This window comes from Lolium rigidum, chromosome 5, assembly GCF_022539505.1.
Source record: "Lolium rigidum isolate FL_2022 chromosome 5, APGP_CSIRO_Lrig_0.1, whole genome shotgun sequence".
In the NCBI taxonomy this organism is placed as follows: domain Eukaryota; kingdom Viridiplantae; phylum Streptophyta; class Magnoliopsida; order Poales; family Poaceae; genus Lolium; species Lolium rigidum.
The window spans coordinates 1,572,100-1,596,994 of NC_061512.1; the positions used below are offsets into that span (position 1 = coordinate 1,572,100).

At 42.4% G+C, this 24,895-nt stretch overlaps 1 protein-coding gene across 1 annotated transcript; it reads left to right on the top strand.

Moving 5' to 3' along the window:
* The first annotated feature begins 10,835 nt into the window (after positions 1 to 10,835).
* On the top strand, positions 10,836 to 12,707 carry LOC124654816 (transcription factor JAMYB-like). Its single transcript, XM_047193797.1, has 3 exons — positions 10,836 to 11,040; positions 11,147 to 11,276; positions 11,925 to 12,707. The coding sequence occupies exons 1-3, from the start codon at positions 10,836 to 10,838 to the stop codon at positions 12,403 to 12,405; spliced, it is 816 nt and encodes a 271-aa protein (XP_047049753.1). The 3' UTR covers positions 12,406 to 12,707.
* Positions 12,708 to 24,895: the final 12,188 nt, after the last annotated feature.

Consider the following 24,895-nt stretch of genomic DNA (forward strand, 5'->3'; position numbering starts at 1 on the left):
ACAAGTCACATGCATATCTGGTGGCCGTGAAGGAATCTGAAGATATGTATATAAAAAATTACGAAGTAGATGATGTGTTCGGAATTGCACAAGTCAACAAATAACATCTTTTAGCACAAAATTCATATCCAAAATTTTGCAAATTTTATTAGAGAAATTACACACATCTAAATGGTTTAGCGTTTTTAATGCATATTTTTGTCCCGTTGACTCAGGAGCGATTGTTTGTTTTGCATGTATATAACTCGCTAGATCATATATATGGGTAAACCCGGCAGAAGCTCTGCCTATTTATAATAGATAAGAAAGAAACGGAAATTCAATTCGGCTCTTGGGTGCATGTGCTTCCTCCACCCAAAAAGCATATTCCTAATTGTTAAAAAAATTTAACAAAAAACTTCGCACGTACATCTCGATAATCTATGTGCGTTCATGCAGTTTCGCGAAAAAGCGATATTTTTTGTGATCGATCTAAAAAAGACAAAATAAGTCTCACAAAAAGCCTGATTTTCAGCACTAAATTTTGTCTTTTCTACACAGCTCAAACTACAAGTTGATTTTTCATGGAAAGACTTTGGTCGCACTTAGCATGTGAAGATGTACACATGAATTTTTCGCTTGAATTTTTTTGAAATTTCAAAATGTATCAAAGTCGCAGTTTAAACTAAAGGGAGCATATGCATTCAGGAGCCAAAACATCACTCCCAGAAACAAAGCCTAATAGAAAGGCTGGGATGGGTATGTTGTGGGACATATGACATGTCTAGGACCCCAATAGCAAAACAAACCCAACAGAACACCTATGTTTCAGATATATATTTTTTGTCAATATTTGCTTTTCCCATTTTCAAGAGTTTTTGATCTCCGTGAAAACGTCCGCCCATATATGCGCGACACGTGGTGAGCAACTAGTTGCATATGTTTCCCTTTCACAGTAACTGGTTGCATACTTGCAGATGTTACTTGCGGCTACGTCCTATAGCTGGGCTAGACTAGACGCGTATTTGTGTGTGTCGTGACTCATATGAGCTGTTATCCCGGTCGACGGAGTGCTGCAATCCAACCCCAAGTTGCCGTGTCACATCGTGTGTATTCGCAGCGTCTTTAAAACCTAGCTTTCGTCGCGTCGCCTATCCAACGTGCCCCTTTGGGCAATTCGAAAGCGGAACACCATCGACCCTCTAAATCTCTTATCTACCTCTCTGCCTCTTGCCTCGCTTTTGAGAATGCAGGGAGGCTAAGCATCGCGTTTGACATGTCCTCTGCGTCCGATTTATTTGATTTTGCGTGTGTACATCGCCAGGCCCGTGGATGAGAGAGAAAAGGTGATGGGGCTCGCGTCGTTTCACGTGGCCCGCGGTGTTCTAAAACGAGCTTAGAGGTTGGGCCAAGCACATCTGTCCATGGTCGAGCCAAAAAGGCTAGCAAGGCGCGTGAGTGATCAACGACATGGCCATTTGCGTACAAATATCTGGTACTATGTAATGCCTCCGTTTTAAAATAAGTATCGAATTTTTTCTACATATAAATGTATCTATAAATTAAAATGTGTCTAAATACTTCTGCATTTAGAGAAAGTTACGACACTTGTTATAGAACGGAGAGAGTAGCTTTCTTTTCTAGAGATCGATCTATGCATTATGCACGTACGTCATATGTTCCAGCGCGCTCAACGTAACCAACAGAGATGGTCAAGGACTACACCTGGGCATTTGCATATACTACAATATATCTAGTACTATGTACTATCTCCGTTTTACTATCTGGTCAATGAGCAAAATCATACTATTTTTTACCTGTAGGATGGTACATCTTTAAAGGTAACTTTTAGGAGGTGTTTTGACCATAGACTTATGGTGCAGTGGTATGAGGTGATTCAAATTGCTCAAACCCTACTTTTAAATGAGGAGAATGGTGCTCTCATTTGGATGTGGGAACCTAATGGAGTATATAGTGTCAAATCTATGTAGTATATGGTGCCATTATTAATTTCAGAGGTATTAGTTCTTCACCATTCTTGGATAGTTCTTGGTGTGGTGTTCCTCTATTCCATGTGAAAAAACTTCAACACAAAACTTTCTCCCATTTCTTTTCTATGGAGTGACATTAGTGGTACAAAAATACCATACTTGCTGCCATATTTTTCAAATACAAATTATTACTTTATAGAATATAGATCACATAATGTCCTACACATTACTATAAAATCAAAAGATTCAGAAAAAATCATTTTGAAACCCAAAAGAATGGCTCAAACATTAGGGGGCAGAATATGTCAAAAAAAATTAGCAGGAGCAAAACAGGGTTTCTTCTACCACTTAGACATGTCAGGAATTTTTGCCAGTTTTTATGCATATATAGGATAATAAGTTGCAACTTCATTGAATTTTAAACATTTTGGGAGTTTCCAAAAAAATCAGAAAAATCGTGCACTAAAAAATGTAGTGTAGAAATCAATAATGTCCATTTTGTTTCACAACCTTAAAACATTCAAATGTGTAAAACTTGGTACTTTATTTGAAAAGCCAGAGAGTAAACAAAAAACAAATGAAAGGATCGTATGCCGCACCTAGAGGGGGGGGGGGGTGAATAGGTGCTAACCAATTTTTACTTCTTTTTCAATTTAGGCTTGACACAAAGGTAAATTCTCTAGATACGCAACTAAGTGAATTTACCTATATGACAAGGTAATCAACTAAGCAAGATATAGCTACGCAAGATATAGGAGATATAATAGGATAGAGGTAACCGAGAGTGGAGCACGCGATGACACGGAGATGATTCCCGTAGTTCCCTTCCTTTGCAAGAAGGTACGTCTACGTTTGGAGAAGTGTGGTTGCTATGAAAGCCAAACCAACAGCCACAAAGGCTTCACTCAGATCTCCTATGAGCAACGCCACGAAGGCCTAGCCCACTTCCACTAAGGGATTTCCTCGAGGAGGAAACCGGGCCTTTACAAGGTTCTTGGAGCACACATCCACAACCGAATTGGAGGCTCCCAAATCTGTTACAACACAATAATCAACAACAATACATCAACACAAATCAACTAGGGATCCAAAGAGGAACACTAGCAAGAGGGCCCTCAAACAAATGAGGGGGAAATGTAAATCGCTTCGGTGAGGATGTAGATCGGTGTCTTCTCCTTCGAATATCCAAAGATCAAGAGCTTTGGTTGGGGGAGGAAGGAGATCTTGCAAATCTTGTGTTCTTGAGGTGGCTCTAATGGTGGTGAAGCATGACAGATTTTTGGTGCAATGATTGAGCAACTTGTCCCTTTGGAGAAGAGAGCTATTTATATGATTGGAGCTCTCAGATCTGATCGTTAGGACAATTTTCAGTAACACCGGAAGTTCCGGCCAGGAGGGCCGAAAGTTCCGGCTGGCACCGGAAGTTCCGGCTGGCACCGGAAGTACCGGCCAAGTGGGCCGGAACTTCCGCCAGGAAGATTCCGCGTCAGACGACCAGGTCAGAAGAGATTGGGGCGGAACTAGGGCGGAACTTCCGGTGACCGGAAGTTCCGGCCAAGTTCCAGAATTGCGAGAAAACCTTACTGGACATACTGAGCCACAATTGCGACGTTTCCGGAACTTGCCCGGAAGTTGGGCGGAAGTTCCGCTGACCGGAACTTCCGGCCTTCTTCACCGGAACTTCCGGTCAGGGAACAAAAACCTTCAATGAGAACTGCGCCGAGAGACCACTGCTGGAAGCAACAGGGCGGAAGTTCCGCCAGCTGGGGCCGGAACTTCCGCCGGAAATGAAAAACCTCCAGCAACTACAGAACAGACATACCATACCACCAGCCAAGTATATATCTTGAAATCTTGTACCTGTCTACATCAACACACATAAATATATAGCTAGTGTTGACATCAAACACACAAAACCCAAAAGGGCGGGAAATGTTCTTTCAACAAACCTTGTTTCAACAGCAGGAGTGCAAAAGAAAAACAAAAGTAAAAACATCTCAGGTTGCCTCTCGTTAAGCATTTTCTTTAAAACAATATAGGTAGGCTTACTTACTTGATTTAAGTGATATGCAAATCATTTGGTAGCTTGAATCTTGGTGCTACCTCCTTCTTCCTTGGAAAGTGTTCCATACACTTCTTGAGTAGGAATTTAAACTTCACATTCCCTTCGTTTGAGTCAATGATTGCACGTATATTCTAAAAAAAGGTCTTCCAAGAATTATAGGACTAGAGGTATTACTTCCCATATCCATGACAATAAAATCTATCGCCACATAAGTCATATGTAATTCAACCATAACATTCTTTAGTCTTCCTAAGGGTTGTTTAGTTTAATCATCGGCAAGTAAAAGATCTATTGAGCATTTTTTTCCATAATTTTAAGTTCTAGTAAATCATATAGCTATTTAGATAGCATAGAGACACTAGATGCAAGATCTAAAATAGCATGATATGGATCCAAGCATCCCCAATATTTGGTGGTATCATAGCTTCATTATTGTATATTTCTATCTTTTCTTTGATTACATAATTTGCTATCTATGAGCCAAATCCTGCTTAATGAACATTAATAGTTGGATATTTAGAAAACTTTTCTAGAATAGTAATGAGTTCATGCAAGCTACATTTATCAAGATCAATTAAAGGCTCTCTTACATCAGTTAGCATTTTAACTTCTTCTATTTTTTATCATTTGTTATCATTAGTGTTTCTTTTTATTCAATAGAGTTAAGGGTCTCCCAAGACTTATCTATTACCACTTGCACATATTTAATAGTTTCCTCTTGATTATTTTGTTGTAAGAGGTTTTTAAAAGATATAACTTCTTGTGTTAGGAGGTCCACTTTCTCATTTAAAGAATCTTGTCTTTCAAACTTTTCTATGAATTCTTTGTTTAGTTCCTTTTTTGTGGATATGAAAGATCTAATGGTATTTTCTAATTCATTAGAGTTATTATTCCCACTAATGCATTTATTAGGAGCATATGGGGCATGGCCATAGGAATTATTATAGTTTTTCCCATATCCATTATTACCAAAGTTTCTTATGTAGTTGATATCTACATTTTCATTGTTATTTCCAACTAGTTCTTGTAGGGGAACACTTTCAATATTTTGTTTAGATATGTAGGCAAATATGTCGTCTATTTTATTGGACAAAGGATTTACTTCTTCAATAGAGTTTATTTTCCTAGATGGGTTTGGTGCTCTTTCACTATGCCATTGACTATGGTTGTGCTTTCTAAGATGGCTTTAGCTTCAAGCACAATTTTACTCATAAAGGCACGCCCCGCAGTAGAGTCTATAACTCTTCTTTACATTATATTTAACCCATTATAAAAATAGTGTAGGATTGTCCATTCATTTACTCCATGTGATGGGAATGTTCTGAGCATGTTTTTAATTATTTCCCACGTTGTTGCTACATGTTCATTGTCATTTTGCCTAAATGATAGGATACTATTTCTATTTTGTAGGATCTTAACAGGTGGGTAATATTTTTTTTTATAAAAGCTTCTTTAAGAACATCCCAAGAATTTATGCTAGAAGTAGGTAATTATAATAGCCATTCTTTAGCTTTTCCTCTAAGTGAAAATGGGAATAATTTAAGTTTGACAATATTATTTTCCACATTTTTAAATTTTTGCATATCACAAATTTCACAAGAGTCATGCAAATTCATGGAGGACTCTTCACTAGCACTACCCCCAAATTTATCTTTAGCTATAATATTTAATAAGCCAATACTTACTTGAAAGCTTTCAACCGTTATTTCAGGTGTTGTAATAGGCTTAGCAATAAAGTGATCATTAGGAGTGTTTGTGTAGTCACACAGTTTTGTACTTTTTTCTCTCATATTTTATATCACAAGGTTGTTACTATTTTTTTATGTTTTTTGTGTTTTAAAAGAGAACTAAAAAGAAAAGACTAAAAAAGAAAAAGAAAATTACTTTGCAAAATCTAAAACAGTAAGAAGAGCTTACAGTGGTGCAAACTCCCCAAATTTGGATGTTTGCACAAAGTTGATGATGTCCTTAATGCAACGGCTCTAGAAAACTTTCTACCAGTTGTTGTGGGAACTGTTGTGCTCCTAGTTTGACGATGTTGCGACTGTGATGTAACTACTAGCAATTTCCCGACAATGGCGCCAGAAATTTTTTCTTGATGACGCTCACGTATATCATCAAATGGTTGGGACTCTAAGCACAGAGTGTCATAGCAAGAGTAGCTTTCCAAACAAGGATGACTCGAGGATTAATATTGAACTCTCGGGGAATTGGCTTGGAGTTATCACCTCTTTTTTTCTTCTTCCATCAATCCTGCAAAGAAAAGTTTTTCCTTGTGCCCCAACTCCACCGTGTGGTTATGAAGCAGAAGGTATAGTATTAGTACTTGTATATAAAAGAGATATTTAAAATAAAGCAAGGTAAATAAAATAAGAAAACTAGATAAACACAGTAAAGGGATAATTGTTTTTGGGTTTTCCGCGTGTTTAAGTAAAGAAAGTATTTTTGTATTTTCGGATTAAATAATTACAGTAAATATAAAGTATGATAAAAGTGTTGGAAATGTGTTTATTATGATTAAAATTGGACTGGGTTCCATGAGTTCACTTGTCTACTCTCTTTTTAAGTTGTAGTGGACACTAACAATTCATCAATGACATAATATCAATGGAACTTCAATATGTGTTTGATAAATATTCATATGGGCATCACATCCTAACATAGAGATGATGGAACACGTCTCTCTTACACTCCACAAGTAAGGGAAAACTCCAAGCAATTTTGTATTAAGAATTAACAGAGTATAGCTTTATGTATCTTGACACGATATTTGAATATGAAATATTCTACCATGATTTAACAAGATTATCACGATTGTCACATGATAAACATAGCACATGCATTCACTTTATCCCTAGTGAGGCACCAAAGGTAAAGGTAAAACCATAATAGATCATGAATTTTGTGTCACTATTCAATCAATACAACCATGCTACTCCATCTAATACACACTTCTCCCTTCACATGCTCTTGCATTGAAGTTGGATCACAACAAGCACTTAAGAACGGGGTACATAACATGCATCTATCAATACATCTCACACATAATAGATTCCAATCTCATAGAATAAAGATCCACCACATAGGAATTACAAATATGACCATAATCATGTTGTGAAGCTGATATGGTACTAAAATCTATGAATAACAATATAGAAATAGATCAAGCTAATACCACAAACCCATAGTCCAGATATGGACTACTCCCCCTTCATCATGGTGCTGATGTGGAAGACGATGGAGAAGGTCGAGATCCCTCCAGTGGTGACTCCAGTGGAGTTTCCGCCTCTAATCTTCACTGATGTAGCCTCTCTTTTGGTATTTATGTGTCTTGGTGGCGCTCTCCTTGAGGAAACCCGGGGGGGGGTCATATATATAGGGTCTTTTAGGTCAAACCGAGTCTGTGGGCGAAAGAATCGGGCGAAACGGACGACAAAGGCTCAAAAGAGACAGGGTGACACACCCACCCTTACTGGGCGGGCCACCTGGTCTCTTTTGGGCCTCCAGCCCCCCTCGTGATTTCCAAGTGCTCCAAATGCTTCTCATGGTGAAAATATTTACATCCCCGAAATCCTAGCTCAATTTGATTCCGTTTAGGTCTCCGAAAGTAAAAAAAAAGACACACCAGGGTTTTCCTGTCATGTAGAGTTATAATCCAAATAAAGGGGATCATTAGTAAATCTCCATAAATCAGTATAAAGCATGGATATAATATCGTATATGTTGCAAATATGTGGGAATATGTGTCAATAAATTACGAAGTTCATGTATGCATTTTACATGCATCACATGGTAAAGCTTTGTTTTTTTAAAGCTACCTATAGTCTAAGCATTTCCAAATCAGTTATTTTTTGTGGAGTACTACATGTTATGTTCCTTGATTGTTTTACATATGTTGCTACCACTACTACTCTCAAATTAGCATGGTTCTCTTGATACATTTTTATCTTGACATTGATAGTCTAGAATTATGGATTTTGTTTCATTCATTTAAAAATTTATTGCATGTGATTTTATCCACCCGCCAATGAATGTTGCTTACACATTATTGTTGGAGCCATCACTGAATTTAATTTACTATTAGTATTATGATGGAGCAATAGGATATGTCCTTTGCATCATGGAAAAAGATGAATAATAGTGCAATTTTTAGTTATACAAGTTTAATATGTTTTTTGATTTGTAAAATAATAACAACTCATTTTATGCATGTCATTTACTTAGTTTATCATGAGATATTTGATTCTGTAACTACCAATTGTTATAATCATGGTCCTCTGTTGCACAACATATCCCGAAGTACATTGTCGCAAGCCTGGAAATCCCCTGCAGCGGACTTGCAATAGCAGATTGATGGAGCTGATAATGCCGGCGAAGCTTTCTACTTCACCTCTAAAGACGGTAGGATCCGTTTCACGGAAGTTTGGAATTTTTTTACAAAGGACAATGTAGTAGTGGCTAGGGAAGTTGTTATCATCATGTTTTACAAGATCGGTGACGAGGTATTCATCAACTTCTACTTTGTGTCCTTGACAACTCTTTGTGTCCCCTTTGTGAAAAAATTACAAAGGACAATGCAGTAGTTTGTATGACCCCCCTTTGTGTTCTACATTATTTATGCAGACCTGGAGAACCTAAGTTATCTAGTAGAAATGGTACTGTTATTTTGGCTGGCTATGTCGTTGTAACCGGAGCAACAAATCTATAGAATCCACGTTAAGTAATATATAATGTATTGTAATTATGTTTGCCTACTTTTGGCGGAGTTATGTGTGTTGGAATCAACTACATGTAAGAGCATGGAAGAAAATGTACGGCAACCAACTACATGTACAATCATAAACCTATAGGCAAGGTTTTCTGTGGTTTTGACTAACCTGATCATTATTCCAGTTGTTGTTACTAGTTGAAGTTGCTGATAATTCTTGACCATGCTTGGAATGCTGCCCACTGTAACTTGTTTTTTCTGTGGTTGTAGGAATCTACATACATAGAAATCAAAGACAAAGTTTGTTGTCCTTATCTATTTCTTTCATTCAATGTCACCATCCATAAATGTGTTTATATTGTTTTTATCTGAGTGCATATATCAGTGTCACCATATATTTCAACATATGTAGAATTCATGAACAAGATTTCAAGTTCTGCTTTTAAAATTCTATTCCAAAAAGAAGGCAGGGGAGTAAAGTGGACATACCAACATCACTATATTTGCGGGTAAACCAGGATGCAAAATCTTGTATGTTGGAGTAATGAAAGAGGAATTCGTTGAAGACAAGCAGTAAGAACAAATCAAATCGAAGTTTTAGCTACTAGCTACTAGGTGAAGGAGACCTAGTTATTGGAAGGAGAATTAATTGGTACTATTCTTTTTTACTGGAGATCCATCGAGAACAGGTTAATTCTACGGTCGTCGTGAAACTGGAGATCCATCGAGAACTTCAAGGTCCGCCCTCGTTCTTTCGTTTGTTTCTTTCTTGTCGCTCAAGAAGAATCAATGGGTAGGTAGGAATCACGGGGAATGGGATAGTGGATTGTTTACATGGAGTAGTTAGGGGGTTTTCTGTAAATAATCATCGAATATGCCCTGTACAATGAGTTGTTTCAAATATGGTGTTTGTTGTCGGATCTTTCTATAATAAAAGGTGCTCGCACGTTTTCAGGAACAACAGGCCGCAAAATCAATATGGGCACAACAAATCAAAAGCAAGCCCAACAATAAATCCAGGATAAAGCAAAACAGCCCACCAAAGTTAAACATGATTCTCGGGCTAAAGCACGACCCAAGTAAATATAATGACATCATTTGAATGAGCGATAGGCCCTCCCAAATTTTTGTGTTACTGATATGTTTTATTTAAGCTTCACGTATGTTGACTTTTTTCGTCTGTTTTTGCCGGTGGTTTTCAATCGCTCCCCTTTTCGAAAAGAAAAATCAAGGCCCTTCCACCGGAGACTTCTTGCTGATTTTAATAACACGTTTGATTGTCTTTTTTATTCTACTTTAGCTCAAGGATAATCTCGTGGAGCGCGAGGGCCCCTCGCGTGATCGCATTGCCCCTCAATGAATGTTGTCCGAGTAGGGGTGATGATCGAGTGGCTACCCTAACATGCCTAGAAGCATAATCTTTGGCCAAAAACTTGAAGACCACATTGATCAAGGGAATTGGACGATATTCCTTGATAGTATTTTTGTGTTACTCGATATGCTTTATTAAAGCTTTCATTCGTAGTATTGGTTTTATCCATCTGTTTTAGCCGGTGGTTTTCTACGACGGGTGAGTCGAAAATTTCAGTCGAGATGTACAGGTAGTTCCACATTAGAAATCCCCTGACAGTGGCAGCGGAACTACCATCAAGCATGTAAGCCCCGTCCTCAACAGTAAGATGCCTTTTTAGTTGCAGTAATGCTACATCTACGGATGAATCTTATAAAAAATTCTTACGGACTCATCCAACCCGGTTGTAGAACCCAGCATGCAGCCCGATTTTTCAGGAAGGATAGAAAACTCAACCAACTCACACATTACACATCAGCCCGTAAGTCCAGCATTATTCTTTTAGTTGTAGTAAATAATTTCGCACGAGCGGATGCCTTGCACTAGCCGTACTCTCTGTCTTTCCCTCACACACCATCTCACCACGTGCATATTCTCTCTCGCTACCTTTCAACTTTCTCTTCTGTCTTAGAAACACTATAAAAGGACTTCGTACTTGACATCCCTCTCCCATTCATTTCTTTCTCTCTCAAACTTGTCAAGTAAGCTAGCCGGCCGGCCCCAGAAAGCAAGAAAGAGAACATGGCGTCATCGTCGTCGACGCAGCCGAGCAGCGGCGGCAGCAACACCATGACCATGCCACTCGACGACAACCCGCAGCGCCAGGAGGAGGAGGCGGAGACGGAGCTCCGGCGCGGCCCCTGGACCGTCGACGAGGACCTCACACTCGTCAACTACATCGCCGACCACGGCGAGGGCCGCTGGAACTCGCTCGCCCGCGGCGCCGGTACGTACGCGCGCTACCGCCGCCGACGCATGACGGATCGTCCATCGAATAATCTCTATTTATTCCTACAAACAAACTGATGATAGCATCCATGGCATGCACACAGGGCTGAAGCGGACGGGGAAGAGCTGCCGGCTGCGGTGGCTGAACTACCTCCGGCCGGACGTGAAGCGCGGCAACTTCACCGCCGACGAGCAGCTGCTCATCCTCGACCTCCACTCCCGATGGGGCAACAGGTATCATTCAAACGTCGCATGTCATGCTCGTGCATACTGTACTAGCCAGTACAACTAGCCAGCTAGCTCCAAGTCCAATCTTGAAATCTAGCTAGCTAGCCAGATGTGGACTAGCTTGCACGTCAAATCAAATTGAAAGCCTCCAGCTCCGTCGGATGGCACACTTCAGATTCTACAAGTCTAGCTAAACTACCTAACCTAAATGGGAATACGATGCCTATGGGTGGCAGCATGGCCACATGCACCATATGCATATGCCTCTCTCTTTCACTAGACACGCTCGGTGCATCAAAGCTGCACGTCTCTTCTCTCTTTCCCTTCCCCATACACTGGGAAAGTACAAAGCTACATCTAATTATTTGATCTTAAAAAACTGAACTCGATCCTGACCATTTACTACGGATCGGAGGGAGCATACCCAATTATCGCTGAGTTAATTTGGTATATATTTGCGGTGGTTTCCAAAAATGTTTACCCAGATAGTCTTGCTAGCTAGATATAGTAGCAAATATTCCACTTACTAGCTAGCTATCCATTATGTCCCGCAGCCAACAAATGCATACTTAAGCAATCTCTTACTAACGATTAAGATTCTTCAAGCACCATGGATGTTTCCCTAATTGCATTCCCTTGTCCTTGCACATGAAGGTGGTCCAAGATAGCTCAGCACCTTCCCGGGAGGACCGACAACGAGATCAAGAATTACTGGAGGACAAGGGTCCAGAAGCACGCCAAGCAGCTCAACTGCGATGCCAACAGCAACAAGTTCAAGGACGCCATGAAGTACCTATGGATGCCTCGCCTCGCCGACCATCGTCTCCATCGCCCATCTACAACCAGTGATCATGTTGTGCCTCGACCGGTCATGGGCTACATGGAAAGCTCCGGCGTCGTGACGTCATCCTCGGACTCGTTCGTGTCAGAGTCATATGATTATGCAAATGCAGGCATAAGAGATATGGTGAATAGCGGGGACTGGACCCAACAAGAGCAGAATCAAGGGTTTTGGCCTGAGCTAACCCAAACTTGCCAGATGCAAGACTCAGAGCTCTCTGGGTGGGTACAAGGGTTCTCCGAGGGCCTTGCCGAAAACTTTTGGAGTTTGGAGGACATTTGGAAGATGCAATGAATTATATTTTATGTTGAGAAAGGGCTGGCGTGCATATATTGTTTATGCCTGGTGTTGCCTTGGATGATATACTTATATGAAAAGAACTAAAGATAGTCTTAGTTTCTTCTAACTTCAAAAGTCACTATTTTATAGAAAAAGTGATTAAAGTTCCTTTTCTCTTTTTAAATCTTTTTTGGTCGGTTTTTGATTTTTTTCCTCTTAAGGACTCGTTCTCCTGGAGGTTAAAGGGGCCAAGTGAGAGACATAATAGAATTATGCATGATATATATCTGATGTTAATTATACAATGTACCATTTCATGGATGATTATTGATATTGAAACTTCTGTGCAGTAATATTTGTGTGTTATCCTCTCAAGGACTTTTTTTTTCTGTCCCGCCTTCTTAATTACACTCCTATACGTACTAATCTTGGTTTATCTGAAATGATATGCATGTAGTCCATCAGCAGCTATTCAACTTTATGACTTGATGGATTGAAATGCCCCTAGAGAGTTGGCTATTTATACGACTACATGGAACCAGCGATCCATGGGTCAGAATTTAAGTTTACTTGTTCTTTTTTCCTTCTTTTTTTCTTATATTTTTATTGGGTTTTATATCTAGCTTACCCCAACTTACTTGAAAAAAGGCTATGATGTTGTCTTTGTTGTTGGTGGTGCAAGGGAACAGATCAACCATCCACATGATTATGACTCGCATCTAGCACCGAACTCGAGAGAATCTGCAATTTTTTTTTTGTTTCAGTGATGGTTCATAATTTTCTAAAGTACGAGCGGTTCCAATTAACTAGCAACCAGTAACGTTCTCCAAGAATATTAATATATATTCCATTTTTCAAAAGAAAGCAACATATGCTCTGTTATATATGGGGAATAACAACATGTGTGGAGAACCAACCTGTGGTTGGATGGTTAGAGGGCAGCAGACTCTGTAGCCTCACCTGTAGTTCAAATCCCGCATTTGACACTTTGGTGTCTCATAAAGCGCGGAATATTCTTCAGTGGGAGGCGACGCTCCCGGCCGACAGCGAAGGCGCTCGTGGTGACTTCGTCAATCTCAAGACCTGCCGGATCAGCTCTTCAACGCAGTCTCTTGGAGGTGCTCATAGGGGTAGGGTGTGCGTGTGTGCGTTCATAGAGTGTGAGTGTGCGCGCGTACGTATGAGCTGCGTCTTTGATTGTACCGTGTTTCGCAAAAAACAACATGTGTGCGTCCATTATATACAATATAAGAATCAATATATTCTCAACGAGTAAAAGAAGAAATAAACATACCCGGAACATCTACAAGCTAGGAGAGCAAATTCCATTTATATTGCCCTGCCTTTTATCTCCAAGAGGAAAGGAAGGAAAAGTAGCCAAGAAAGATAAGCTCGCCACTTTTGTCTTTGGATGGATCATACGCGTATGACTCCACACACAATAAATACTGCATCTATCTATGAATGATCGACTAGCTTGTACTTCCAAGCTAGCTACCACTCCATAGATTCTCCAAATCATTTGTCCAATCTCCACTAGCTTTTCTTCCAACTACTACAACATAGTACATGGATGCTCTCACCACTCATGCACGTACCCACACGTGGAGAAATTCGTAGCCGTAGCTTTTCTTGCCCCTCGGGGGGTTTTCCAGTTTGCGCAAGGCACTGGGCATGTGCTGCTGCTACAAGAAAAGAACAATCTAAGCTAGCTTGCGGTTTTTTGCTAGCTCTCGTCTCACATCTCGTGCCCAAGAATGGCATGCGTCCATCGACGGATTCGGAAGCAATAAAGCTCGCTTTTACGTGCAGCTTGAAAGCCGTGGCATCCACCACCGATCGAGCTAACGAAAGCCTTAGATGCAGCAAATGGACGAACCACTTGCTTGCTGATGGCGGTTAGGCGCACCATGCCATGCGCTTGTTTTGGTCTCTCTCTCTCTCGTACAGTACGTCTCAAGCGTCACCCATCCACCGGCGCCGTAAGTACCGATCCTATATACGTCAATACGGCGTCTACGGATGAGCTGCTGCGTTTTACTCCCTCCCTCCCGCCAAAATTGTCTCAACTTTGTTAAAATTCTGAATGTATCTAGACACAATTTAGTAGATAGATACATCCAAATTTTAACAAAGTTGAAACACTTTTAATGGAATACCGGCGCGCCCCAAAAACGTCCCCGCAGGTTCGACCCAATAGAAGCGCCGGCAAACCCATATCAGCCCCTTCGCAAAGGGCACGAATCAGGCGCGCCGCACCCTCGTCCACGTAGCAAAGCACCCGCGGGACCCTTCTGCCCGCCGCGACGCACCGGTTTCCCCCTCCTCTCCTCCCACCCTCGCCTAAGCCAACTCCCACCCATCGCCGCCGTCGCGTCTCCCGTGCTTGCCTTCCACTCCACCTATCCATAAACTGTCAGCCATCGATACCGCCGCCACCCTCCACCGGCCACCACTCTTCGGCCAGAATAGAGGTCACCGCCGCCCAACCGCCCCGCCCGCAAGGTGCTCGTCGGATTGCCGTGATGGACAACGATGATGAGATGTTGGTACAGCTTGTTCGTGGAGGAGGAGAACACCGCCGTTGTTCGACGGCAGCAACAACATCATTTGACGATCCTTCTCCGTGCTCGCCCGCCTCGACACGGCGGTTCAAGGCCGGCAAGAGGAGGAACGCTCGACCGACATCGCCAAGCCGACGCCATGCTACTTGAGTGCGACTACTTCGCCAACAATGCTACTCATTCGCCGAGGAAATTTCGGTGCCCATTTAGGATGAACAAGGAACTGCTCATGAAGCTTGTCTTTGGCGTCAGGAGTACAACGACTTATAGATGAGCAATCAAGATTGCACATGTTTGTGGGGCTTCTCCTTAATCCGAAAATGCACCGCTGCAATGCGTTGTCTTACATATGAATCTCCTCCGTATACAAGCAACGACTACCTGCGCATGACGGAGTCGACATGTTTTTGACTCGTCTACAGGTTTTGCCGAGACTTCATAGTGGTGTTTTGTGGGGATTATTTGAGAGCACCACTGGCAGATGATACGACTCGAATCCTGAAACAAAATGCAGCCCGAGGGTTTCCTGGGATGCTAGGAAGCATCGACTCTATGCATTGGGGTTCGAAGAATTGCCCTTTTGCTTGGCAAGTGATTTACAAGGGGCATACCGGTGAGTGCACTTTCATTTTTGAGGCTGTGGTAGACTATGACCTCTCGGATTTGACATGCTTTCTTTGGTATGGCAGTAAACAGCACAATGATATCAACGTGTTGTAGCGCTCTCCGGTGTTTTTCATGCTAGCTGAGGGAGAAGTTCCCGCCGTGAACTTTGGAGGTAAACGACCACGCATACAACAAGGGGTACTATCAAGCCGATGGTACCTATCCAATGTATGCTACATTTATGAAGACAATCTCGACTCCAGCCTTCGGAGATGGACGCTTATTTTGTGACATGCCAGGAAGCAGCTCGCACGGATGTTGAACGTGCTTTTAGGGTGCTTCAACAACATTTCGCCATTGTCGTGCATGGGCGGCGCTGGGGGTATGCCCTCGTCTTCCATGGAATACCCAAGATTTTGAGGGAAATTTTTTTGTAAGTATTTGGCCCAGCCCAACAAGCAGGAAGCCAGGAACCACCGTCCCCGAACCAGGCCATCGCACGCACGAGACGCTCGCAGTCGCAGACTCGCAGCACGCACGCACGCGACGCGCCCGGCCTCGACCTAGACCTTCCCACGCCGCGCCGCCGACCCACGACCGCCGCCGGCGATGCAGCCCGAGCAAGCAGCAAGCGACGGCCCCGCGCCCGCCGCGGCGGTGGCGCCCGGCCCGCCCCCGCCGACCTCGCGGCCCAGCCCCTCCTCCCGTCCGCGCCGCCCCAATGCCCCATCCCCATCCCAGCGCCGAGCAGCGATAGGTACTGCCCAGTCTGCCCTCAATTTTGTTTCTTGCTATTACTTAATTGCTTGCTTCCTAGAGTCTAGAGAAACCATCCACTCCTACTTAATTGCAAGCGCAAAGTTATAATGTAAGATGGAACATCATCACTTTATCAATCAAAAGGTACCTATGTATTCATGTCGTTATGGCCTTATAAATTGAAATATTGCTATTGTTGTCATGCTAGTGTTGTTTTATTCATATTTTTATAGTATTGTGGTGTTCGATTCATATACCACATTTAGAGCAATTTTTTTGGGCGGAATACCCAGTGCGACATTTCCTGGCGCCGCCATCGTTGTCGTGCACATGCTCTCACTTGATCTGAGTCTCGATGTGGGAGGTGATGAACGCATGTGTGATCATGAACAACAAGAACATTGAGAGCGAGCACGATGAACCTGTGCATGATGATCAACCATTTCATTATCAGGGGCCTCTTGCTAAAGTAGAGCATGTACCCCAATAATTTCCTTCTTTCCTTCACATGCACCTTCGAGATGCAGGTGTTGATGTTCAACTTTAGGCGGACTCGCCGACGCATTGGTGGGCGAAGCGTAAGAGCCGCCAACAACGCATAATTTAATTTAAATTATTATACAAATAATTTCCTTTGTATTTGTGTTAAACTATGTTAACATATTGTATGAATAATTTTGTGTTATTGAAATATTTTTCAAAATATTGTAAAAGGAAAATAAAAGATTTTGGGGGTGCCCGTTTGGGAGACGCCGTGTGGGAACCCGTTCCCCAATGGGTGGATGATGTGCCAGCTCCCACATACGATACATGCCGGTGCACCTGTCGGAGCCTATTTGGAGGGCGCCGGTGGAGATGCTCTAAGTTTGCTCGACTTTCTTTTTGGCACTCAAACAAAGAGGGGAATAGTCCTTGTGTATTTTGTATTAATCGAAAAAGTAAATATTACATGTCTAAGTAAGAAAAAAGGAACAAAAAAGAGCAGATTTCTGAGATTATTTTGTATTTTGTCCTAATTGCGGACTTTACCGAAAAGGAAATTTTTGAGGTGATATCACAAATGGAGGAAAACGAAGTGCCGGGTCCCGATGGATTTCCCGCTTAATTTTATCAAACGTTTTGGCAAGTTATTAAGGAAGATCTCATGAATATGTTTCGAGATTTTTAGCTAGGTGATCTTCCTCTTTTCACCTAAATTTCGGGACAATCATTTTGTTACCGGAAAATGGAGAATGTGGTTCAAATTCAACAAAGATCGTCCGATATGCCTTTTAAATGTTAGTTTCAAAATCTTCACTAAAACCCGAACTAATAGAGTGACTGATATTGTTCATAAAGTAGTTCAGCCAACCTCAAACTGCTTTTGTGCGTGGGACACACATATTTGAGGGTGTAGTGATCCTTCATGAAACCATCCACAAACTTCATAGAAAAAATGGATCGTGTTCTTTTAAAAATCGATTTCGACAAAGCCTACGCTAAATTAAATGTTTTTTTGCAACAAGCAATGCGAATTAAGGGGTTCGATCCTAAATGGTGCGAATAGGTTCAGAGGTATATATAAAATGGGAGGGTTGGAATTCGTGTAAATGATGACATAGGTCATTATTTGCAAACAAAAATGTTTGCGATAGGGAGATCCTTTATCTCCTATTCTGCTTAATATTGTTGCCGGTATGCTCGCAATCCTTATCCAAACGTGCGAAACATGATAGGCAGGTTGGTGGTTTAATCCCTCATTTATTGGACGGGGGACTCAACTTTACAGTATGCGGATAATATTATTCTTTTGATGGAACATGATTTAGACAAAGCACTTAACATAAAGATGGTTCTTTGTATTTTTTAACAACATTCTGATCTTAAAACCAATTTTCATAAGAGTGAGTTATTTAGTTTTGGCAAAGCGAAAGATGATGAGAGAGAGTATACAAATATTTTTGGATGTGGTATAGGCTCACTTCCATTTAAATATCTAGGGGTTCCAATCCAGGTTCAAAGCTGAAAAATAGTGAGCTGAAACCGGTGGAAGACCGTTTTGAAAATAAATTAGGGATTTCTGTTGTCGTGCCTCTGCTCCTTAGTTATGCTCGCCTTCCCCAGCCTCCTTAGTTTTTCCTCGCTTTCCCCAAGTCCTTGTTTGAAACGCGTGTAGCGTGCTCGCACGTGCAGATTCCCGTTTAGTTGACCGCTCCGTGCCGACGTGTGGGGCCGCGTCGTGTGGGCCCGCGTCGCGTGGGGCTGGTAGAAAGGGACCGCGTGGGACAGGACGAGATAGCGTTTGGTTGCACGTGAGCAGGAGCTAGGTTTTGTCTCTCTCGGCCCAAATTGGCATTTTCCCTTTTAAGAGTACCTTTTCCGCCTCCTTCTCTCCTCGCCTTTTTCACCTAATTAGTATCAAATCTAGAGAAGCTTGCATTTCTGCCTTTCTTCAATTATTATTTGTGCCTTTTGGCCCTCGTTGTTTGCCCAATATGGCAGCAAATCTAGTAGGGAGCCCAATCTAGTACTCCATCTCGGTCCATATGTATGTAGTTAAATCTAGAAGCAAATCTACAGGAATGTATGATAAATTCACAAGGTCATATGGATAGATAATAGGGATCCCTCCCTAGATAATAAGCCTGATTCAAGCAGCCCAAACATAGTAGGGTTCGAGGTTCTTCACAAGCACCATCATACTAACATGATAACAACGAGGGATCCCTAGCTAACAACAAAGGGATCCCAACAACAAAATGGAGGAGGCAAGAACAAGACACGTCCAGGACTCCGCCTACCCCATCTGCCTCTGCCTCCACTTGTTTCTTCCCTTGGGAGCCTTGGGCTTGAGCGGAGGCATGCGCCCGGCGGAGATCTCTACCCGCTGGATGCTGTGGAGGTGCATGCCGAGCGCCATGTGCTTGGCGCGAAAGGAGTGGGGGTTCACCGATGTGCCGACCTTGGGGTTGGTGTTGCCGATGTTCTGCATGCGTGAGGACGTTAGCTGAAGTCGGCGCCGCGAGCCTCCTAGTGCGTAAGGGGCACCCGTAGACACCCTTGGCGGCGTAGGAGACGTCACGCCGACCCGCAGCCTCCGCAGCAGACTGGCGCAGTCTTGATGTCATGGTGCTCGCTGCCGCCGTCGACGCCGTCGCTGCGTACAGCCGATCCATATAAAACGGAACTATTAGTGAATGAGTTGCAACGATGACTAACGTGCATGATAACAAAGTTAGAAAAACAGAGGCAGCCTCAGCTAGAGTGGACACGATTATATGTCTACTAGGGACGGTAAGCGAACCAAAGTTCATGCATCAGATTTGTACATGTAAATGGTTCGCCGAACCCTCCCTCGTAAAATCAGTGCCCACCGATTCATCATAGGCAAAGAAACAGATTCCGCATCTGAACTTGAACACATTCCGGATTATTTGCAAAATTAAACGGCTGATATCTTTTGATTCGTGCATAAAATAACCGATTGAGATCCTATGATTACTTGCATAAATTAACCGATTGAGATTCCATTATTACTTGCATAAATTAACCGAACGCCGAACCCCAAATCTTAAACGAAATCAAGGAGGGATCAAAGCAAAATGGAATAAAATCGGCGCAAATATTAGCCCAATACTCATCCATCCACAGCATCCATCTACACCAGCAAAATAGGGTTCAAAAAGGAATGGGGAACAAAAAAGGAAGCAAACCGTAGTTACCTTGCTCCATGGGTCCTCCATGGAGGTGTCGTAGGGGTTCGGGGCGGGACGTACGGCACCACCTCGTAGGGGTCCCATCCCGGCGGGATCTCGAGCGCCGACCGGCGGCAAGCAGCCTCCGATGCACCGGCGGAGGAGGCGGCGACGTCCGTCTGAGGGGACGCGGCGGCGACGTCCGTTGAGGGGATCGGCGTCGATGAGGGAGGCGTCGCGCTTGGAGCCGACGGCGCCGTGGACGATGGGATTGGCATTCTCCTTGTCCATCTCGCCGACAGAGGAGAGGGAGAGGGTTTTTTGCTTTGGAGAAGATGATGGGACGTGAGAGAGGCGGGTGTTGCGTGAGGCGAGTGAGAGAGTGACAGAGATAGTGGGAGGAGGCGTCTATAAAGGCAAGGGGTGGTTAATGCGACCCGCGCCCTACGCGCCCACCGCTGCACGTCTGCACGTCTTGGACTTCTGCAATGCGACACGCGTCCACGATTGCACGTCTTCGACTTCCGCACCGCGACCGCGTCTACGCCGCCAACAATTGCACGTCTTCCATTTCTCGTACCGCAACACGCGTCCCTCGAGTCTAACCCTGGAAATTTGGATATACTCAGGTATAATGTCACATCCCGATTTTTTTTTCAAATTTCGAATTTAAAATTAAATTAAATTTAATGCTTGATTGATTGAACTTGATTGAATTTTCACAAGGAATTAAAACTTTTGTGTTTATTAAAAAGGTTTTGTCAAAATAGAGTTTTCTTAAAACTTGATTTTCAAAATATTTGCCAACAATACTATATTTTGTTCGGAGGTTTTGAAACTTATAAAATCATTATTTTGAGAAAATATTAATCCTTAAAAAGGCACTATAGCCACATAGACATGTATGTCAAATTTTAATTTTATAAAGTTTATATTTTTGTCTCAAATTTGGTTTCTTATTAAAGTATATTTTTTCACTGACGTAATCCAACGGTACCTTATTTGCATTTTTTCGGATTATTTTTGAGCCTCCAAATATGTATTTTCATTTTCTGGTTTACAAAATGAGAAAACAAAAAGAAGGGCGCCCCGGCCCACCCCGCGGCCCAGCTCGTCCCCGCCCCCGACCAGCCCAGGCCGCCCCAGCCTTCCTTGTATTTTTTCCTGGCCCAACTAGGCTGATCCGGCCGAGACCGACCAGCCCGAGCGCTCGCTCGCTCGCCTTCCTCTTCCTTGTTCACGTAGGTGAGTCCAACGTACAGCAGCCATGGCGTTACATCTTTCTCCCTTTTGTATGCCTTTCAAGGACCCTAAAACGGCTCACTATAAAACGAAAGTTACTCCAAATTGAATTGGCATTCCATTCAGGCTTTATTTTTTCCATTTAACTGACTTAATTTTCCAAACCAGCGTCGTGAACTAAATGTCGTCCGTTGGCATTCACCTCCGGATCTCCATCCACAGTCCATCTCAACACGAACCGAAAGGAGCACCGTGCGTCCCTTGTTTTTCTTCACCACTGTCACTCACAAAGTTTCTCCATAGGAGCTCTGTATATCCCGTACAAACCATGCCAACATCAGCCACAACATCGAGTTCATCGTCAGATCTTGTCACCGTCGGTGATCATCTCGTCAACTCCTTGCACCAGAATACGTTCCTCGTCAAGGGCTACCCCCAGGACATGGTCGGGCATGAAGTTGTCGTAGTTGACTGCGACGCCTTCGGAGTTCATCGGACCGGACATGGTGGTGCGTGGTTTGGTTTTCATTGGCCACGCCGTCCGTTGCCGTCATCAGTCGTTTCCGACACAACCTTGTATAGCGACGCCATCGAACAAATTTCGAGTTCGCTGTCGCCTGGAGCTCCTCCGTCCACTCGTTTCTGCCGTTCCAGGGATCCCCCGACACAGACAGCACACCTGCGTTCTCACCACGATACGAGTCGACCAGTTCTCTGATGCCTGCGACTGCCGGAGCTACCTCGCCGTCGCGGAACATGACTCACCGCCCGTAACTGTCGGTATGAACCGATGTTTAGTTTCTTCTCGTTCAGTCTACTTCGTTAAATCTACTTTAGATAGAGTTTGGTTGATTCGTTAGATCTTGATACTATGGTGACCGTTAGTAATTACCCATAGCATGTCTGCGCTCGAGAACTGATCCATCAAGTCCGTTTGTGCTAGCTAGTTTCCGTGAATAATCTTTAAAATTTCACAACAATAAATCTAGAGCTCCGTTTTGAATGGTTGTTTTTCCGTTAAGTTCGTAACTAAATCCTCTACAACTTTTGTATAGGAAGTGTTTCCATCCGAGAAACTTTCTCGGACAACTTTTCGGACACCACTAGAATTCTTACCGCGTATTGTAAAATTCATATCTTGAGTTCTACACGCTGTTTTTCGACAAACTTTATACCGTTGGAATCAGTAAAATGCCTAGATCACTCTGGACATTTTACATGTCAAATTCGCACACTTTATTTTCGCGGTATTTCAATGATCCGCAACATCGTCTCTAAAATAAATCCTACACACTTTTTTCAAGAGATTCTTTGGCGATACGCTTGTAATAGAATTTCTACAACTTTCATGTAGAAAGGACTTCCATCCGGAAAACTTCATTTAATGACTTTTCGCGAAAAGTGTAGTGCTATGAGTGGCTTTGACATAGTTCATTTAGCCAAAATGATCCTTATGATCATACCCACCTTTCGAGACCAGTTATAATTCTTTATCATGTTCACGTATAGTGCATAGCTTACCTCCGGTTGTCTAGTTCATATTATTCAAATAACAATTGAGTTATTTGAGTAAATAGTGACAATCTTAACTATAGATTTCTCCCTTGTGCAAATGTTACGTAGAGACCTTCTACTGCATAGCACAAACCTTGAACCAATATTGTGTCTATCCAAATTCATTCTGAATCACTCTTTGACTTAGTTTAGAACTATTCAACTTACAAATGAGTAAATTGAGTAATTCTCGCATATCACTAGTTCATTACCAAAGTCTATGTGTCACCTTGTGCTATTTTGTTAAGTGTTGTCACACTTTTTGATGGTATTCTAGAAGCACCATTTGATATTTATGTGATTCTAATCACATGAGCCTTTCCAAATTCTATCTATTTGTATCCCATCGACTCCTTTCTAGTATCCATTTTCTTTCTAAGTATCTCGATCATGTCATTCAATATCTCAAATGACGTATCTTGCAAGCCATGCCTCATGCCATATCTTCTTTATCCGATGACTAAAATAAAATGAATAATGACTTGTTGTTTTTCCTTGCTTGATTTTTTTGTTGTATGAATGGTGTGTTTATGTTGTGCTATATTTTATATTATAGTTCGTACGGAGAGACACGTATTTTGATTAAGAGAAGTGAACGCGCTTCGACTACCAAAAGGCAAGTGACACTCAATTACCTACTTATTTTATATATGCATTAGTGTCTTGAAACTAGTATGCATGGTAGGATTTTGCTTTCAAAAGAAAAGTATTATGCTATGCTTAGCAAACCCTAGTAGTGTGTAGCTACTCCCGAACCTATTGATAGGATACTTTATTTCGCTTCGCAACATCAAATGCCAAATGTCATTTCATTGTTTTGATTGCGATGGTTTGAAAAGTGAAAATTAACAACCTTAATGAAACACCTGGGTGGATTTGGAATTGCTTGGTGGGCGGCTACTCAGTGGCCACATTGTGGTTGTCGTCGCTCGAGGGTACGTGGCTACTCAGGGCCACATTGTGGTTGTCGTCGCCGAGGGTACGTGGCTACTCGTGGCCACATTGTGGTTGTCTTCGCCCGAGGGTGCGCAAATGTTGAGTGGCTACTCAGGGCCACATGACTCCTGTCTAGTACTTGTCATGTGGTTGTCGTCGCTCGAGAGTGCACTTGTGGTTGGCCACTCAGGATTAAAGAGCTTATTATGTCGTCCATGTTTTAGATAGCTTCCAGGCAGCCTTATGGTATTATGGGCTCTGCCGGGATTGAGTAAGTTGTGAGGTCCAACTTGTTGCTAGACATGATGATGTGGCTTGCAACCAAACGGGAACGGGTCTAGCTAGTTATGGTTGAAACCTTCTTCTGAAAGATCTTGTCTCATTCTTCTCTTGGGAAGGGTGGGTCGTAAGGTGAAAGTGCACAACCTCTCGAGAGTTAAACCTAAGATCTTAGCCGTGTCCCCTGCTATGGACAATTTGAGCTCCTAGACAAGGAATGCACGGAAGAATCTCATCACCTTTTCTCGAATGTATTTAAAATTTGAATCAACCTTGAAAAACTCATGGGAGATGTAACCATGTGATTATTCTAAAACCCATGGAGGATTTAACCATGGTGTGATTTCATAATATCATTCAAAGTTTTTCAAAATGTTTTGTTTTAAATAAAATATAGGATAAAATTGGCTTTATGCAAATTGCCTAAACTCCACTAGCCAAATATCATGTAGATAGTCATGCCCAAAACTGCCACCGTATAAGTGTCATTTGCCAGTACATCATTGTACTGACCTCCATTCGTGAGGCCGCATATTCAAACGTGCAGAATTTTCCGAGGAGAAGTACGTGGTAGGATCTCGAGTCTACATTCCAACATGCTCCGCTCATGGCACATGAAGATGATGAAGGCTCATTGATGACTTACATTCCGTTGTGTTAGTTCTGAACATTGTTGAGCTAGTCCATGTGACTATGCAATTTGTAAGGTTTTACTTTACCCTCTCGGATCAACGATGTAGTAATTTGATACTATTGCAATGATTACTATATTTTGTAATGTGTGTGCTATCGATGATCACGGAATAGCACTATACACAGTATCTTACCTTTATTTAAAGGTAGGGTGCTGCTGAATGGTATCGAGCATAGTGTTGCCTCGTAGGATCGAGA

Excerpts from the sequence above, each read along its gene's own strand:
- LOC124654816 (XM_047193797.1), top strand. The coding sequence starts at position 10,836 with ATGGCGTCATCGTCGTCGACGCAGCCGAGCAGCGGCGGCAGCAACACC. Across the intron at positions 11,041-11,146 it reads CTCGCTCGCCCGCGGCGCCG|GGCTGAAGCGGACGGGGAAG; the intron begins GTACGTACGCGC and ends GCATGCACACAG. Across the intron at positions 11,277-11,924 it reads CACTCCCGATGGGGCAACAG|GTGGTCCAAGATAGCTCAGC; the intron begins GTATCATTCAAA and ends TTGCACATGAAG.